A 19,694-nucleotide genomic window follows, 5' to 3' on the forward strand; every position below is an offset into this window, starting at 1 on the left:
GACAGTGATGAGCTGGATGAGCATGAACAATTTGAAACTTAATCCAGACAAGACAGATGGTCCTGGTCAGTTCAAAGGCAGATCATGAAATAAGGATGCAGCCTATTCTGGATGGAGTTACACTGACCCTGAACACATACATTTGCCGCTTGGGTGTACTCCTGCATTCAGTCCTGACCCTGGATGCTCAGGCTTATGAAGTGGCCAGCGGTGCATTTTCACAGTTGAAGTTAGTGCACCAGCTGCAGCCTCCCCTTGATCTGGCCTTGGTGACGCGTGACTAAAGCTCGAAACGCACAGGCCAAATAAGGCAGCTTCTGGCCACTTTGGGGGTTTGGTGCTCCCAAAGTAGCCGGAAGCTGCTCTGGCACTGCAATCTGGTCCTTTGGACCAGATCAAAAAACAGTGGATTATATCCGATTCCTGGGAGTGCTGGGTTGGGACCATGAAGACAGCTCACTTCGGGTGCAGGCTGTGTAGTTGCTGTGGTCCAGGCCCAATCGCAGCTGGAGGCCTCTATTTCTGGGCTGTGTTCTTTGGCCCTTATTTACATCGTATTTACCTCTATGTGGTGCTGCTTTTGAAGAGTTTTTTTAATTGTTCCAAAAAGCTGCAGTCAGATTACTAATGGGTGCTAGTTACAGGGAGCACACAACTCCAGTGTTGCAAGAGCACCATTGGCTGACGGTCTGTTTTTGGGCACAATTCAAAGTGCTGGTTTTGACCTATAAATCCCTATACAACTCAGGCCTGTAATTTTGGCCCCAAACCCTGACCCTGACTTATACATGAGATTGACTTATACTTTTATAGTATATACTCTACTTATACTTGAGTACACTTGTCCCTCCAAATTTGTGGATTTGACTTTTGTGGATTTGATTATTCATGGATTTTATTAATATGCTCTGTCTAGGAATCTCTAGGTCCTTCAGTGCTACTTTATGATCAACTTTAACCAAAAGTCACACTGAAGGACCTAGAGATTTCTAAAGAGAACACTCCACTAGGCATTTGTAGCTCCTTCAACGCAATTCTATGGTCAATGTCTAGCAGATGTTGACCACAGAGTTGCACTGGAGGATCTAGAGACTCTTAGAGATGTGTTCTCTCAGGTAAAAGCATATTGATTTTGTTATTTCCAGTTTTTCCACATTCACGGGGATCCTTTGCCCCTAACTCCAGTGAATGTGGATGGACAAGTATATATACAATAAGTGTTTTTATTGCATTTTATCGGTACACCATCTTGAGTCCAAGTCTGGGAGAAAGGTGTGGATATGAATAAAGAGATGGATGGATGTCTTGGTTCATGCTCCTAGGCCTGAGTGTTATTAAAACAGTATAATATTTTGCTTTGTTCATGTGTGTACCTCACCTTACTTATTTTTGTTGTTGTTTGATCTGCTAAAATCATTCTCAAAACTGACATACTACTGTTTCTGCTACCATCTCTCAGTTCTTGTGTCTTCCATCTATTACTACAGAACTATAAAATACTTTTTCAGCCAATACAGATTTGTTTTATTTCTCTTTTCAGCTACAATTTCTGAATGACTTACTATGTGTCACACATCTGACTCTTCCTTTAAAAAATCAGAGGACCTTACATGGGACACTCTCACAGTGTCCCATCTTGGATTTGGGAAGGCTAAGGTGTAGAAGTAAAACAATATCAATATACATGAGCCATTATTTAGGTCTACTGAATATCTTCCAAAAAAGTCATGAGGTTGGTTTCACACAGTTCTTGGAAAAGTTACTTCTTTTCTTCTGCCATAGCCAAAGCCATGCAGGGTCAGGGATTCTAAGAGCTATAATACAAAACGTTGAATTTTCCAAAGTTTTGTTAACGCATCTTCAAACTGCTAACTTCTGTTCAATTCGTTGTTGTTTTTAAACATGAGGTCTAAAATCAATTGTAAGTCTTAACTAAAGTAGACTCAAAATGAATGGGAACTTGCGAAGTCAACATTTCTATAAATTTCATTTAGTTATTGGCTCTTCTGTAGTTGGGACTCACATGTAGATTTAAGACTCAGTTGGAATCTTAAAAATGGTCAGTAATCAAACAGACTGTTTAAGCAAGGGTTAAAACTATCCCCAGAGCCACATACCTTGAAAAGAGGATTAAATGTGTATAGGAAAGTTTCTCCAGTGCCATAATAGTGATCACTGAACCTGAAAGGATGTGTTGCATAAGCCCCAAATATCTGTCCAAAAACAAAATGGCTGTTAACATTAGTTCCAAATTTAACATGAGATTTTTAAAAAAAAACATTGAACACATTGAAAACACAGGAAATTTTACTAAACAAATTGCTTAAAGCCCTTATATCCCATGTATGATTCCATACATAACATGACAGAAATTCAGAGGCAGATATACATATAGATGTGAATTAGCAGGACTGGAGAATCCATTGTTCCCCAGTTTCCAAAAGCCGGGCCATCAAGGTGCAGAGATTCTATCTTTGCTCTTCAAGCAATTCTATGCACTGATGGTATTTTTCTTAGTCATGAAAATGCTTTGATTTTGTTGCTATTTGTCATCAAGTGGACCTAGACTTATGGCAATTATAAGAATGAGAGGCTTCCAAAAGCTTTTGACATCCACCCAGGTCCTGAAAAGGTAGGGCTTCCTTGAGTCTATCCACCTATAATGTGACCTTTTCCTTTTTTCCTCACTGCCTTCCACTGCACCAAGCATTATAATTTTTTTCCTGTCATAATATATTCAAAGTACAACAGTCTCTGTTTAGTTATCTTGATCTGTAGGGAAGGTTCAGGCCTGATTTGCTTTAGGACCATTCATTTGGTTTTTTTAGCAATTCTCTTATCTGTACTTTAGAGCACCACATAGCAAATGTGCTTATTTCCTTCCTATCAGTTTTCTTCACCTTCTATGTATCCCATACACAGAAATCAGAAATACTATGGCCCGTATTACTCTGGCTTTGGTATCTAATGAGGATCTTATCTAGTTCCTTCACAGCTACATTTGAGGATCTTATCGAGTTCCTTTACAGCTGCATTTATAAGTCTTGGTATTCTTCTGATTTCTCCATTTTGATTAATTACTGAGCCTAAGTATAGAAAATCATTTACAATTTCCTTTACCTACTTTAAAGTTATGTAAATCATCCAGGGTTGTTGTTATTTTAATGTTTAGCTGTAACATCATGACATACTATGGCCTAGATTATTCTGACTTTAGTATCTAATGTATTTTTTGCACTTGAGGATCTTACCTAGTTCCTTCATAGCTACATTTCTAAGTCTTAGAATTCTTCTGATTTCCCCATTTTGATTAATTACTGAGCCAAGATATAGAATATCATTAACTATTTCAATTACCCATTTTAAAGTTATGTAAATCACCTGGGGTTGTTGTTGTTGTTGTTATTTTAATGTTTAGCTATAATCCTGCTGTTGCACTTTCTTCCTTAACTTGAAGGTTATTGATGAAACTGCACTTTCTGAGTTGTTCCGAGTCTTTACTATTTTCTACAAGTAATTATGACACTATATTACAACTACTGATGAAAGTACAGTTTCATCACTACATATCTTAAATTGTTGATGTTCCTTTTCTCAATTTTCACACCTCCTTTCATACTTCCTATGCTTCCAATATAATATGTTTTGGATATAAATTAAACAAGGTGATAAAGCCAACTTTGGCTGACTCCCTTGCCATTCTCTCTTTGCATGTTCTCCACTGTGTCCTCACAATTAGAGGTTGTGACACACCCATTTCTTTAATAAGAATCCATAATTTCACATACTGTAATCTATAAAGTACAGGTTGGTTTTCTTCTGAATTTTTTTTTGGGGGGGTGCATTCCATTATCCAACATATATTTGCAATATGAACTCTAGTGCCTCTTTCTTTTCTGCTCTCTTTCTTTCTCTTTTGTCTGGCTTTTTCTTTTAAAATTATTTCCTGCAAAAATCTTGAACATCACTTTGCTTGCATGGAAGATCAGTGAATAGTCCTGAGTGTCCTATTTCTTGGGGATTGGGTTGGACGTATATTGAGCATTTCCAGTCTGTGAGTATACTTTTGTTATCTATATTTGTTGGCAAATTTTTATGAAACAGCTCTGTTGGTATGCTATCTGTCCCTGGTTATTTATTTCTCCCATGTAAATGTAATCCCCAGACATATTGATGTCATTTACATTTTACAGTGCTTAAATTAATGTCAGATCTTGTCGAAATAGAGACAGCCTTAGGAACTCACTGCTATTTTCCTATAAAGAGGCTTGTGAGCTTTGTACTGGATAAAGACAGAATTGAATTTTCAAAGGATAGAGCGTTATTATAATGGAAAAACTATATTACACTGCTTTTGTTATTTTTCCTGTCCCTATTCCCATAAAGCCCAGGAATAGTAAGGAAATAGCTGTGAAGAGCCTAACTTGATAGTCTGCCAACCTTGTTTATGCCATCTGTAGACAGCATGCATGATTCTTATGATGGTCATTCCCAACAGCCCCATGTCTCTCCTTTATAAAACATATTTGCCTGATGAAGAAACCTGTTGATTTCAAAAAGCCTACAAAGCATTTTTTGTGCCTTTCTGGCTGACTGAATTATGCTATTACCATAATTATGGATTTTGTTTTACAGTCAACATGGCTACTTCTACACCAGTACTTTCATTTCTCCTTATTTCTGGGTACACTGCAAGATGGAACAGCACAGTCATCAATAAACTGTTTATTGTACTAAGGGATCTTAAAAGGGAACCTAAAGTATTACAAAGACTTCTCACATTCCAAGACTTTTCACATTCCTACCGTCAGACTTGAAAACAGGAAAACACTATCATCTCATGGTTTATAAACCCCAAGTGATATACGCACCCACATCTTGTGGCTAACCTGATTATCCATGTCCTTGACAATAAGCAGGACTGGACTATCGAGAGAGGTTGATTTTCGATACAGAGTTTTCAAGCTGGTTCCATGTTCTTGTGTGCTGTAGACAAGTCTCCATGGATATCCCTGAACTCTTGCTGGCAGGCATCGGGCAAGCTAGTAGGAAACAAAATCATTGTAGCTTAAAATATAATACATTACTTAGATGTGTCACTAGAAATCCTTTCTGTCCAACAGAACTCTGAACAGTCCTACTCTTAATCAGTATTATATTATTATACAATAAAAGAACAGCCTGTATCAAGTTTATGTACTAGCTCTTTACTTAAGTGTGTATTCTGGGGGGTGGGTATAAAATGGGGCACACCTTGAAATATCATTTGCTAACATTTAACTATCTGGTGTGGCTGACCGACCTGCTACCACTGGGCTCATTTCATTCCTTAATTATTTCCACTAAATTTGTTCATTGCAAGAATTATAAGAGTAAATTGTGTAATCCCAAAGAGAGTTGGTCTGTGTATATGAAGATCTTACTCTATTTTCCAACCCTGCCAGTCTGCAACATTCTGGCTAAGAGATGGACTGCTATACCAATTCTTTTATGACGTCAGTGTATTAATGATGAACCACAGAGTTGTATTCTATGTACATCACATAGCCTCATAATAAGTCTCTTCTTTTCCACTCTGAAAAATAAGAATTGGCTTACAAGGACAATGGGCCATTGCAGTTTGCTTCCTGATCTGAATTCAGGATCACTCCTCTAAGCCTTAGATGACTCAAGAAAGAAGGGAATGTCCTGAGCACACATACATGATCAGGATATTCCCCTGCCTTCTCTGTCTTTTTGAGAGGTAGTAAGGGACAGAATAAAGAAGACCAAATCTTCAAGTTCACACATACATGTTTGGTCCTATGACTTGCGTTTCAGCTTTCTATGATGTGAGTTGCTTGTGAAATTTTAAATTATTTTTGAAAGACAGCTCTGTGAGTAGTTGTGGGGTAGGTTGACTGTGGCGGAAATGCTCACATAAATTTCTCCTCAATTTCCCCTAGTTCAGTTGGTTGCTTCTTTTCTTTTTTCTGTCATCCGCTGACAGGCAAGTGCAACTGCAAATGTGCATTTTGATCATTCTGTATCATATTCCCTCCCTTGATCTACATCATGACTAATATGGAAAAACATTGGTTTAAAGGACTGCTTTTCTTCTCTTCACAACTGTTTCCTACTTCTGCGGTGTAGATTTAAAAATACTGTTTCTGAATGTCCAACTGTATGAATAAATACCGGTCTGGAGACTAGGGTTTGATTCCCCACTCAGCCATGGAAACCTCCCTGAAAAAAATCTTGCCAATAAACCCTCATGATAGGGCCACTGTAAGTCAAAAATGACTTTAAGGTATACAACTGCAAAAATGTCTGCTTTCCTGTCTCTTATGAGATATGGAAAAGGGTGGTTATGTTACCCCAATTTCCCATCTATCCTGACTTTGCTAGAAAGGAGGTTCCCACTGAAAGTCAGCTGTCAACATACTGTTACATGCCTGAAATGTGAAAAAAAGACTCCTGTACATCAAAGGATTTTGGAAATGCATGTATCATGCTGCCTGGTGGCAGAGAGATATGAAAGAGGAGGAGACATGTAAAACACAGAAACAACACCGGTGAGTGAATGAAAAGAGACTTCCTTTCAAGCATAGGTTGCTTGAACCTCTTCCTATTCCTTAAAAAGTGAAAGTATGGATACAAGAAAACCTGACTATTCTGTTATCCTGAGAGCTGGCCAGTTTTGAAACATACAACATACAAACATAAGGTGTGAGACAGAAAACAACAAGCAGTGAAGTGAAAGGAGTTGATTAGGGCTAAGTGACCCAACCATACCTGTTCCACATGCATATTTTCTAAGAGTGCACTCTGATTTTTTAAAACAGGCAATGCATCATCATCTTCATCAACCTCACCATCATCTTCTTCACAATAGCTGCAAACGCTCTTTCGGCGTTTTGCCTCTTCCACAGTAATAATCTACAGAGAAAAGAGAGACACTAAGATAGGGCTGAAAATATGTTCTGTTAACATGGAATGGTCATAATGAGACATCTTAAAGATGTGCCCTAAATCTAAACATTAAATTAATTAATTAATGTTTCATATACACTTTATACACACATCCTGAAGGTAATTTTATACACAATGTTGTTAGCAATTTTGTGCATGAAACAAAGGTTTGTGTACACTGAACCATGAGAAAGCAAAGGTGTCACTATCTCAGCCACCCATGTGGACAATTTTGGAGTATTTCGGAATTCCGGATAAGGAAGACGCAATCTGTATATGCTCTTTATAACTTTTAATCTGGATCCCAGAAATAAAAGGCAAGTTAGGGAACAAATTAAAGTTAACACATTAACATTAGATTGATTTCAGTGAGTATGCTAAGGGCAAGCTTAGAATTTCTCACTGAAATCATGAGACTTAAAATAATTAGCAATGGGTGGGTGGACTTGCATTCTTATTTTTAAAATATTGTGTGTATCTATCTACACTCTCTGAAGGAGTGTTTTCTAAGCTTTGCTTTCAGATAGACTCCTCGAGGAAACTAAAAGGGTAGGTAAGAAACAACCTGTATAAGGCAACCCCTTTCTTAAAGGAATCTCTCATTTAAACAGAGACAAATTTTGTCAGTCCGTTGGCAATGTTTAATTGGCAATTTATTACCATTCTGACTTAAAACTATAGCACTTATTTGAGCCTAACCTGCTAAATCCATTCATACTAGAAGAAACTGCCTTAAAAGGTAATGTGCATGATGCTTTGTTAATATGTATACTGTGGAAATGTTCTGGAAGAAGACCTCGTTAGCAAGTATTTGGGGAGAAGATTATGGGCACAGTTTATTCTCTGTCATTTATCCACATTTATATTTAGTTTATATTCCAACCACATGGCTACTCACAGAATTAAATCAGTTAGTAATACAAACATTCTTGTAGATAAACTGTGTATTTTATGGCAGCAGAAATCTAAATCACACATAAATACACACATATAAACAATAGTGGCTATACAACTAGATTTTAACTTTCAAAGAGAAAGGAAAATACACATGGGACATTGCTGGAATATGACCAAGCCAAGCCCTCCAACTCAGAATGTGCTATGTTTTATTTATCTTATGCTCTGGTCCTCTGATTTATTTTACTTTCCCCCCTTACCAAATAAAATATAAAAGACTGTAAAGTATTCTGTCTTTGAGGCATTTCAGAACTGGTGTGTGTATGTGTGTTTGGTGCCAGTTATACTATATTTTTAGAAGATTTTTATTCCCCCCCCCCCCTTTTCCCAATTTCAAAAATGAACCGTCTTACAAAAATGATGAAATCAGCTAATATCAGAACTCCAAACACAATAATCAAAACAACAAAATAAAAAATAACAAAGATTGAAGAAGTATCAACATACTTCCCAGTGTGGGAAGAAAAGCTAAACTAGTGATGGGGCTCTGGAGATTTTGGACTACGACTCCCACTATCCCTCACAACTAGCTCGGGCTGCTGAGAGTTGTGTTGATGACATCAATTGCCCACCAGGATCTCAATTGTATTTTAGCACCTCTTATGCATTCTATACAAACCATACATATAGTTTCTTATACAGAATATAGCTGCTCTTGAATATGCAATTTACAAAGAATATGAAGGAGAAAATTAAAACCAAGCCAAAGGAAAGGAAAGAAGAAAAGAACACAAAAAGCTTTCTTTAAAAGCTGCACTCCCATATAGTCACCTGGGACTTCTCCCATTAAATTCAACAGGACTTACTTGAGTTTACATTAAAACAGGATCACATTAAACCTATTTATTAAGATTTGTTAGGGACCAGTCCAAGACAGAAAAACACAGTTTCAAAAAGAATATATTCTAGAACAAGAACAGCTTAATCCCACATTGGCTGTAATGTTGCATCTGATATGTCCTGAAAAATTATATGCACACTAACTTCAGTTAAACTACCAGTATAATCTGCAGTGCTGGACAGATTTGTCAACCTCATTTATCCCAATAAAATCCACACTCTTAATTGTGTATGATTCTGCAATCCTCCACGTGTCGTGGATCACAATGAACAGCAAAGTTATCAGCTGATAAACAAAAAAACTGAAAAGGATTCAATACCTGCACAAAAGGTTCTTGATCAGGTCTGGCACAGTATATTATTTGGAAATTCAGGGGTGGTTGCTTTACTCTCATTCTTAAGACTTTGCTTTCCCGACTCCACGTTTTTCTCCTGCTTGTTCAGATTCCTCACCACCAATGAAGCTGCTGCTGCTGCTCTCTCACACACTATGAAAGTGTGGCTAGTTCTATACTTCCTCGTAGTGTTCACTTTCGTTTTCTCCAGGATAAGGTAAAGGGGGCCCTGAGGACAGTCTCAGCACAAAGCAAGAACTGCCTAGGAAACATGTCTCAAGCTAGAAGGCTCCCTGAAGCAGTTAATCTGCAAATTAGTCTGTGGGACCAAAAGCCCTTTCCTTTTGGTTAATTTCAGCTATACGAAAATTAAAGCATCCCTATTTCATATGCAGAATATATTTGCTGAGGAGGCTGACTGACCTTTGTTCAAGGGAAGTGTGAGAGGTGCCCCAGGGATCCTGCCTCATATCCCTTAAAATCTGTTAAGATACACTTTCCCTGCAAAACCAACTGATCAAAAGCTCTTCATTAGCATTTCCTAAGGGTAGGGTTGCCATAAGCCAGGACCTCCAAACCGGGACCAATGTAGGACAAATGTAGGACAACAACTTCAAATGTAGGACATGATTTTATAAAGATGGAGGACACACGAAAAAATTGATGATTTTTAAAAAATGTTAATCTAAATGCATGTTTCTAAGGCATGATCAAAATGGAGGGCATTTTAGCATTATTCCTAGACAAAAAAATAAAAATCAAGACAGGGGTGTATATATTTAAAAATAAAAATAATGAAAAAATAAATAAAAATCAAGATGGGGGTGTATATATTTAATAACAAAAATAATGAGAAAAAAAGCAATAATAAAAATTAATAAAATAAAAAACCAAAATAATAAAAATTAATAAAATAAAAACAAGAAATAAAAAAATTAATAAAATAAAACCAAGAAATAATAAAAAATTAATAAAATAAAACCAAGAAATAATAAAAAATTAATAAAATAAAACCAAGAAATAATAAAAATTAATAAAATAAAACCAAGAAATAAAAAATTAATAAAATAAAACCAAGAAATAATAAAAATTAATAAAATAAAAACACGAAATAATAAAAAAATAATAAAATAAAATAAAATAAGTATTTTATATTTTTAAAAAATAATTTAAAAAACCAAAAAAACAAGGCAGACCTAATGGCCACTGACTCAGCTTTCCTCCTCCTTCTCCTCTGCCCCTATTCTGCCCTTCAAGGAACCCTTCCTCCAGCTCCTTCCTCCTCCTCCTCCCCCCTCCTTCTGCTCACCCTCCTCCTCCTCCTTTTTATCAGGCTGGCGCTGGCGCTGACGCACGCGGTGAAAAACAGGACAGGCGCGCGCACGCGGAGGGAAGCGGGGCAGGCACGCGCGCGCTGCCGCTGGCCCTTGCTGAGGCCCGGGCAGCGCGCGCCGAGGAGCCCATCCCCTTTGGCCAGCTGGCCATTGGCCGGCTGGCCAAAGCAGGGGACGAGCTCCTGCTTTAGAGCCCCCTGCGCGCACGGGTAGGAAAGCCCTGGCCTTGGCGCAGGAGGCGCGGTGGCGGCGGCGGAGGCGCGACTGCTGCTGAGGAGGAAGGCGGAGCTGGAGGAGGAGGTGGGTTGGCGCTGCCCATGGTCCCCCACCACTCCAGGAAGAGCAGAAGGAGGTAGGTTGGCGCCGTGGCCGGCCGCATTAGCAGCAGCAGCAATGGCCGCAGGAGCGGGCCTCAAACCGGGACCAAGGCATGGCTGAGGGCCAAACCGTTCCGGGACCGGGAGGGGCCTCCAAAAGCGGGTTTTTCCCGGTGGCCACCGGGTTATGGCATCCCTACCTAAGGGAGATCACCTTCTGGGTAGCTGCAATATCCTCTCCACATCTCACTTATCTTCAGCCATTAACGCCTGCACTTTGAAGAACCACTTCAAAGCCTCCTTGTCTAGAAGACACATCCTCCTCCTGTGTAACCCTAGGAGTACCAATTGGTGCCTGAAAGAACAGTAAATCCCTTAAACTCAGAGTGTAAGCTTTTGTGACACGTGTTGTTGGTATCAGGTTTTCTTAGCAATATTTCTTCAGAAGGGCTTTGCTATTGCTATTCTCTGAGGCGGAGAGAATGTGACTTGCCCAAGGTCATCCAGTGAGTTTGCAAGACTGAGGAGCAACTCAAATTCCTGTTCCCCCAATGTCCTAGTTGAATACTCAGACCATTACACCATGGTGACTCTATGACAGGGGTCAGCAACCTACGGCCCGCGGGCCTAATCTGGCCCGCGGGCACCGTTGGAGCGGCCCCAGGCCAGCCCTGCTACTGATTGCCGCTGGCGGCGCGCTCCTTCCCCGCCCCTCTGGGATGGCCTCTGCCCTCCCAGAGGGGCGGGGGAAAGCACTGGGGCCGGAGGCGCGCTCCTTCCCCCCGCCCTGTTGGGAAGCTTTGGCCCTCCCACAGGGCGGGGAGAAGCAGTGGGGCCGTGGGACTGGGGAGAAGGAGGTGGGGGTCCCCCTCGTCCTTCTCCCCAAGCCCGCGGTTGCTGCACAGCCGCAGGCCTGGGGAGAAGGAGGCGGGGGTCTGCAGGGGAAGAGGAGGAAAAGGAGGAGGAGGAGGAGGGAGGGAGGAAGGAGCAGGAGGAGGAGGAAGGGGGAAGAAGAGGAGGAAGAAGGAGCAAGAGGAGGAGTAGGAAGAAGAAGTCATGCACTCTTTCTGCAGGTGAGACAGTGTGACTTTCCAAAGTGCATTTCTGTGTATTTTCAGTGCTTTTAATGCTAAAAGGTCTGCTTTAACAATGAGAGTGATTTCGGCCGTCCCCTTCGGCCGAAAGGGCCCCTTGGAGCCCGTTCGGCCGAAGGAAGGGGCCAAGGAGGAGAGGGCAGGCACACGCCTCCTCCTCCCCGTGGGGCTTTGGCAGCCCTGAGGTGTCCTTCGGAGGACACCTCAGGCCTGGCAAACCCCGAGGACAGGAGCAGGGGACGCGCACCTGTTGCTCCTGCCCCTCACGGGCCCTTACTGGTTCACTGAGAGGCAGCTGGGGGTCAAGGAAGGGCAGGAGGAGCAGGCGCGCGCCTGTCACCCCCTCTCCCAATCCCCCCCCACTTCTAGCTGTCTCTCAGACAGCTGGAGGTCGAGAAAGGGAGCAGAGAAAGCCCCGCCCCAGAGGGTGGAAGCTCCGCCCCCGGCATGCGGCTCCAACCCCGGCACACGGCCTTGCCCCCGGAGGGTGGAAGCTCCCCCCCCCCACTTCGGCCCCCCAGTTGTCTGAGGGATAGCAACCCGGCCCCTGGCTGAAAAAGGTTGCCTACCCCTACTCTATGAAGTATTACCTTGCATTATAGATATCCTTCTAGCCATCTGTCCATGGTCGAACAATCAATCCATTGATCCATGAATTACTGGGATGGGGGTGTAAAAAGTGAACTCGGAGGGAAGTGAAATTTTAAAAACCACAAACTGCAAACTGCCCTATATACCATCTGGAGACAATGTGCAGATCCCCACTTCCTCTCTCCCCATGTACTCACTGCAACATGTTTTTTTAAAAAATTGTCTGTTAAAAAGCTTTGGCTTCAAAGGCTAGTACCAAGATTTTACACCTTTTTAGTTAACTTAATAAAGGCAATATCAAAACATAGACTGTGATTTATTTATTTATTCTGGTCATCCTGGCTATCCCTGAACCTGTATGCTACGTTAAAAGTAGCCACTCACACTGTAATAACACAGATATCCTTGCACTGGTGAGTCTGTTGGTGCATTTGTATAGAAACAAAGAACACTGTTTTACAGTGAGCTGACCAAACAGTTGCCAAGCTTTCCTAGCCATATATAGAGAAAAGAGATACTGAGCCTTCTGCACACACAACATGTCTTCTAGCACTGAGCTAGCTCCTTCTTATTTGCTCACTAATCCAGTATAAGCTATTCTGACTGGCTGTCCCTTCCCTGAGTCTCTGACAGAAGCCTTTTGCATCACTACACTTCTGAGCAACAGAAGGTACCTCCTACATGAAGAGCATGTGCTCCCCTAACAACCTACAAACTCTCCTGATATCTCTTCCCTGATAAAGAAAAAATAATATGCATGCAGATACCCAGCAACACATTGTCTTAGGGCCAGCTTTACAGATTCACATCAGCAAAAAGCTAGAACAGTGATGTTTCTATAAACTTTTGACATTTTCTTTACTTTCTGAGTGGCACACCTGATTATGCCACTTACCCTCCTCTGTTTTGCCAATAATAAAATTTTCCCTGGGTTGTATGTTTTTATATGTTCAAGATCAGTACTACTCAAAATAGTGTCCATAGACCAGTGCCAATCTATGAGCATCAGCTGCTGGTCATTGGATAATAGAACAAAATCCACAAGAGTGATACCTTTATTGACCAACTACAATGCAGAAAATGCATCATGCAAACTTTTGAAGAGTTACTGGCTTTTTGAGCAGATAAAGATGTTAAAAACATGCAGGAGGAAAAAAAGATGAAGTTGCTTGAGGCATGAGGCACTTTCTGCATTTTGGTTGGCCAGTAAAGGTACTGCACTTTTGTGTTTTGCTATATGGCCAACATAACTACCCCTGAATATATTTCCTGGTCACTGGAGAGGTTCCAGGCAAAAAACAATTATAGTTAATGGTCAATGGGCACAAATATAGTTCTGGTCCTGGACACAAGGGAAACGTGCTAGTCTTCTAAATTAGATAAGAAGCACTGTTCTTGGTAAGATCAGTTCAGAGGAGGTTTGATTTTGCCTTCCTCTGCGACTGAGAGTGTGTGACCTGCCTAAGGTTTCCCAGTCAGTTTCCATAGCTGAGTGAAGATTTGAACCCTGGTCTCCAGAGTCTCATCTAGTATATTGAGAGCCCTGGTGACACAGTGGTTAAATGCCTGTAGTGCAGCCACAAAGTTGTGAGTTCGATACCAGGGGCTCCAAGGTCCACTCAGCCTTGCATGTAGAAAGCGCGGGATGAGTCCTTCCTGAATCTTCCTTTGCAAAGAAAAGCCAGAGAGGGGGAAAACGAGTACCCAGCTTGTTGGGGGAAATCAGCTTACATGTAAACTGCTTAGGGAGTGCTTAAGTGCACTGATAAGCAGCATAGAAATGTAGTTGCTATTGCTGTATCACCCAATCAGTTTTTACCAAAAGGATATTGGTAACTTCTGTTCTGAGAAGAAATCAAGCAAATACAGACATCCAAATATCTTGGGGATACAACTCCCATCAACCCCACACAGCATAGTAAATGAAGAATGAGCATGTGAGGAATAAGAGTTGCTGTCCTGAAATATATCAAGGGCCACAGCTGTTCTACAGCGCTGTGTACAGTGCTATAAAAATAAACTATAATAATAATAATAACAACACAGAGTTCTAGTGAAAGTAATCTGCTTCTGTATTCTTTTAGGCCAATCCTGTGAGATCCTATGCACACAGAGAGAGAGTCTTCTTTTTCTTCTTGTGGGATTTTACTCTGATTTTAAATAAATTAAAAAGAGTGATAACAAAAAGGAAAAGTCCATAGATTACAGGGCAGTGCCTAAACTAGAGAACAGCCTTACAAGAAAGACTCACTCCAACAGAAAAGACATATGAAAATCTGTGAAAAATGGCCACACTCTTACCTATAATTGTAACAGAAATTAAGCTGAGACAAGGTAACATGCAGCATTATATCCTACTACTACTGTTATTTGGAAAAATCACCACTGTTATTGGGGGGGGGGGGGGAGTATTTTGATATGCTTCTACGAAGTGCTCAAGAGGTTTTTCATACAGTTTACCTTCAAACCTTTTCAAGAAATGTCTTTTTACCAGCAGCTTGTGTGGTGATCACTAATCTGCCTAATCAACTTTATCCTAGCTGAAATGACTGTAAACAACTGCAACATTTACAACCTAGTTTAAATAGTGGAAAACAAACAGTGGGCTCTTCTCCCATGCAAAGCTAAAGAAATGTATGTGGACAGTCAACACTATGGATTTATTTTATTATATTTTCATGGTTGGGAGGCCTGGAGTTAAGAGGTGAGGTCCTGAAATCTAGGAACAGTATATATGAATACTGACTCACCCTACTGCCCATGTTTTCCTGAAAATTGGTACAGAAGGCATAGTGCTCTCAGTACTAACAGTAACATCAGTGGGAGAGGTGCCCAATACTGCTGCTCTTTCCCCAATATATAACATGTGGCTACCTGAATGAAACTGACATTGTCTGAGCTACCTGTTGATGCCTGTACTGGGAATAAGAGCAAGTCTAGAAAGAGAGGGGAATTGTGTATGCTCTATTCATTGCCAGGGAACTAGCTGGTGTTAACAAGCCCTACCCCTGTTTGCTTGAACAGCCCGTCAAATACCGCTTTTCTATCCTTCTGCTTTTCATTGTTTCTTGCAACTGAGTCACTGCAACTATAACAGTCCAGGTATTCTCTGGCAAAGGGAAGCGAAGAAAGAGGAAGTAATTTCCCACAATTTTGTCTGAAGGGAAAATGTATATATCCTGGAAAAAATATCTATTATTATTATTATTATTATTAACCTTTATTTATGAAGCGCTGTAAAGTTACACAGCGCTGTACATACAATCTTTTTAATTAGACGGTTCGCTGCCCTCGAGCTTACAATCTAAAAAGACATGACACAAAAGGAGAAGGGAGTGGTGGAGGGAAAGGGTAAGAGGTCAAGCAGTTCCTCTCTACCTCCAAGGCCTGGACCAAGGCAGATGGACTGGAGGGAGGGCGAGGCTTCATAATGGATGGTTAATCTTCTTCCAGGGAAAATACATACTCTCAAGTAGGATAATGCATATACAGTACATAGCAATACAGGAAGTGGTTCGATAAACAGGCACCAAAAGAACATCAAATAGTAAGCAACAATTATGCAATGCCGGGGAAGGCTTCTCTGAACAGGATGGTTTTCAACTCCATTTTGAAGCTGGATAAAGAAGTGATGGCTCTTGCTTGTGGGGGAAGAAGGTTCCAGGAGTGAGGGGCAGCAAGTGAAAAGGGGCGAATCCGGGATGGGGCAAAGAAAATCCTGGGCTGAGACAGCAGACCTTGACTACCAGAACGGAGGGCCCTGGTGGGAAGGTGAGGAGAAAGAAGGTCTGATAAGTAAGGAGGGGCCAGTCCATGGAGGGCTTTAAATGTCGACAGCAGGAGCTTATACTGAATGTGGAAAGGGAGGGGGAGCCAGTGAAAGGATGCCAACACAGGAGAGATGTGGTCAGAGCGGTGGGTGGAAGTGATAATGCGAGCAGCTGAATGCTGGACAGAAATTAAAGGACGGAGGTGAGAAAGAGGAAGCCCAGCCAGGAGGACATTACAGTAATCCAGTCGTGAGACCACAAGGGCATGGACCAGGATCTTGGCAGTAGAGGCGGAGAGATATGGTCGGATTTTGGCAATATTGTACAAAAAGAATCTACAAGCCTTGGCTGTGGTCTGGATCTGAGGGATACACGACAGAGAAGAGTCAAAGATAAAACCAAGACTGCGGGCTTGCTGGACTGGTTGAATAGAAATGTTGTGCACAGAGACAGAAAAGGAGCATTGAAGGGTGGGCTATAGTACAAAGATCCTCTGTAGGTTTTACTACAGTTCTGTAAAGCAGTTCAGCTTTTTAATACACATATCAAAGAGGGAATAATAATCTAAAACTGGATTAGTAGTAGAACCAAGGTCTAATAATTTGTATGAACTGGAGGAGAGACTACTGATGATACATTGACTCTCATACAAGCATACATAGGCCAACTGGTTCAGAGCTTGGCTGCTTAGTGTGGGTCCTAGCTTATGTACCTGACAGTTGTCTTATTAGGGCAGAACTTTGGCACAGAGGGGCAGAGTCCCTCTAAACAAAATGAGTGGGAGTGATGACTTACCACATTTCAAAGAAAGAGAATTAGATACAAAGATCAACTAACAAAATTAATTTGAACAGGGAGAAATTTAAGGTACTGAACTTAGGCAGAAAAAATGAAATGCATTGACAAAGTATGGGGGATACCTGGCTTAACAAGACTACATGGGAAAGGGATCTAGGAGTTCTAGTAGACCACAAGTTGAACATGAGTCAATAGGGTGATGCGGCACCTAAAACAGCCAATAAGATTCTAGGCTGCGTCAATAGCAGTATAGTGCCTAGATCAAGGGATATATAGTACCACTCTATTTGGCTTTGGTCAGGCCTCACCTGGAATGCTGTGTCCAGTTCTGGGCACCACAATTCATAAAGGATGAGAAGCTGGACTGTGTCCAGAGGAGGGTGACCAAAATAGTGAAGGGTCTGGAAACTATGCCCTATTAGGAGAGACTTGGGGAGCTGGGTATAAGGTTAAGAATTGATATGATAGCCCTGTTTAAATACTTGAAGGGGTGTCATATTGAGGATGGAGCAGACTTGTTTTCTGCAGTTCTAAAGAACAGGACCTGGAGCAATGGATTCAAACTAGAGAAAAAGGGATTCCACGTCAACATGAGGAAGAACTTCCTGACAGTAATAGCTGTTCAATAGTGGAACACACTCCCTCAGAGAGTGGTGGAGTCTCCCTCTTTGGAGGTTTTTAAACAGAGGCTGGATTGCCATGTGTAGGGGGTGCTTGGATTGTGTATACCTGCATAGCAGGGGTTGGTTGGGCTAGATGGCCCTTAGGGTCTTTTCCAACTCTATGATTCTATGAGAAGTAACATACTTGATTAATATGCCTCACTTGACCACATCATTAAGTCCAGTGTATAAAATATATTACTGCCTTCCTCCCAACTCCTTTCTAATGTATGAAGAAATAGAAAAAGCAGCAGCTTCCTCTATCTTGGATAAGCAGATCAAGCCCATTTAGTGGTTACATATTATGCAGGGCTGGGATGTCTGGGTACCAATTTGGGAAAACCTGTCATAGCAGAAATAGCAATGACATAGCATGCAGTATACTGTTTATCAGAAAGCCTGACAGGTGGGTACAGCAGGTGGATGTGAACCAAGCTAACACTAGATAAGCTTGTACAGAACAGATGGGAAAAGGAGGAAAAGGAAAACCAATTCATAATGTTGCCATTTCACACCACTCCATGTGGTCTACTTATACAAACAGTGCCACATGTGCTTAATATAGATAATTTTTCAATTATACATAGCATCAATAAAACAGCCAAATGGCCATTATGACCAAAGGTTAGTAGTTGATTGTCAAAAGGAATCAGTTCCATGAGAAATATGAGCTAGAATTTCCCCTTCGCTGGGTAACAAATTCTGGAATTCAACTTTTAAAAAGAGCATACACTTCATTACTCTTTTATTGTTGTCCACAACCTCTTGTGCTTTACAAAGTAAATATTCCAGAAATTAATATAATTAAGCCACTCTCCATATTTGCCATAGCTGTGAATGGCTTTTTTCCAGTGCAGTCCCCTAATTTTACTTTGGCTTCTGGTTCTTAGTGCTCAAGATTTCAATTCAGGAGATATATTTGTGTCATAGATTATTGCTATTGGGCACAGAAACCCTCCTTTCACTCATCGCAAGTTCTTCCAAAAATTCAAGGGGAAGTCCAAGAGAAAAGTCATTGCCCATTCTGGTCATAGTCTCTTATGGAGTGATCTCTCTCATCTGCTCTAGATCTTGGAATTACAATTACAGATCCAGCTCCAACTCCCAGAATTCTCTATCCTGAAGTGATTATGCCAATTTACTAATTTAAATCCAGTTAATTTCTATGTCCCAACATTGTTTTGATTTTAAAGAAAACACTGCTAATGTCAACAGACACATGGGACCTGTTACCTGGCAGAGTTCCTGTTTTAGCAAGCCAGTCATGTTTCCTCCCTAGGTACTACAGAGCCAGTGAGGTACAGCAGCTGGAGTGTTCAACAAGAGCCGTGGGATACTAAGGTTCTAATCCCAGTCAGCCATGGAAACTCACTGGGTGACCTTGGTCAAGTCACACTCTCTCAGCCTAAGAAGTGCCTTGGCATACCTGTTGCCAAGAAAACCCTAATATAGGGTTGCCATAGGTCAGAATCAACTTAGAGCTACAGTGGGCCCTTGGTACTCACTGGAGTTTGCTTTCAGGACCTCTCATGGATAACATAATCTGTGGATGCTCAAGTCCCATTAAATACAATAGCATAGCAAAATGGTGTCCCTTATATAAAATGGCAAAATCAAGGTTTGCTATTTGGAATTTATATATTTTAAAAATATTTTCAAGCTGAGGATACTTGAATCCATGGATACAGAGGGTTGACTATATATAAGAAAAACAACAGCAGGACCACACACTGCTGGTATGTTGAGTGCAGTATGGCTTCTATGATGTGCTCTTTTCTCTCAACAGCCAAACATATCCTGAAGCCTAATTTATATTTTCCCTTGTTATTCTGTATGTCTTTCCCCCTCTTCCACTGTATATTTTATATATTCTAACCACATCATATCTGAAGCATAAAATTGTACAATGAGTCCCGTTTTGGACTCTTCTTAATGTTTCCATCTTTTTTTTGTGGGGTTTCCTTTCTCTTCTGCTCTGCATCCTACTGATCACTCACTTGCAAACTTTTCAGTTTTTTCTATGCAGATATATTAAACAAAAGCAG

At 41.0% G+C, this 19,694-nt stretch overlaps 1 protein-coding gene across 2 annotated transcripts in view; it reads right to left on the bottom strand.

Annotated features, from left to right (window-relative positions):
• Window positions 1–19,694, bottom strand: part of NCOA7 (nuclear receptor coactivator 7) — a 110,049-nt gene that overhangs the window by 5,699 nt on the left and 84,656 nt on the right. For both annotated transcript variants that reach the window (XM_089530432.1, XM_089530431.1), the window contains 3 exons: window positions 6,775–6,918; window positions 4,890–5,042; window positions 2,118–2,213 (listed from right to left, as the gene is read on the bottom strand). In XM_089530432.1, the coding sequence (XP_089386558.1) occupies window positions 2,118–2,213; window positions 4,890–5,042; window positions 6,775–6,918 (393 nt within the window). The remainder of the gene's footprint in view (window positions 1–2,117; window positions 2,214–4,889; window positions 5,043–6,774; window positions 6,919–19,694) is intronic.

Source organism: Sceloporus occidentalis, unplaced genomic scaffold (genome assembly GCF_023333645.1).
Source record: "Sceloporus occidentalis isolate IW3139 unplaced genomic scaffold, rSceOcc1.0.p SCAF_6, whole genome shotgun sequence".
NCBI classification, from domain to species: domain Eukaryota; kingdom Metazoa; phylum Chordata; class Lepidosauria; order Squamata; family Phrynosomatidae; genus Sceloporus; species Sceloporus occidentalis.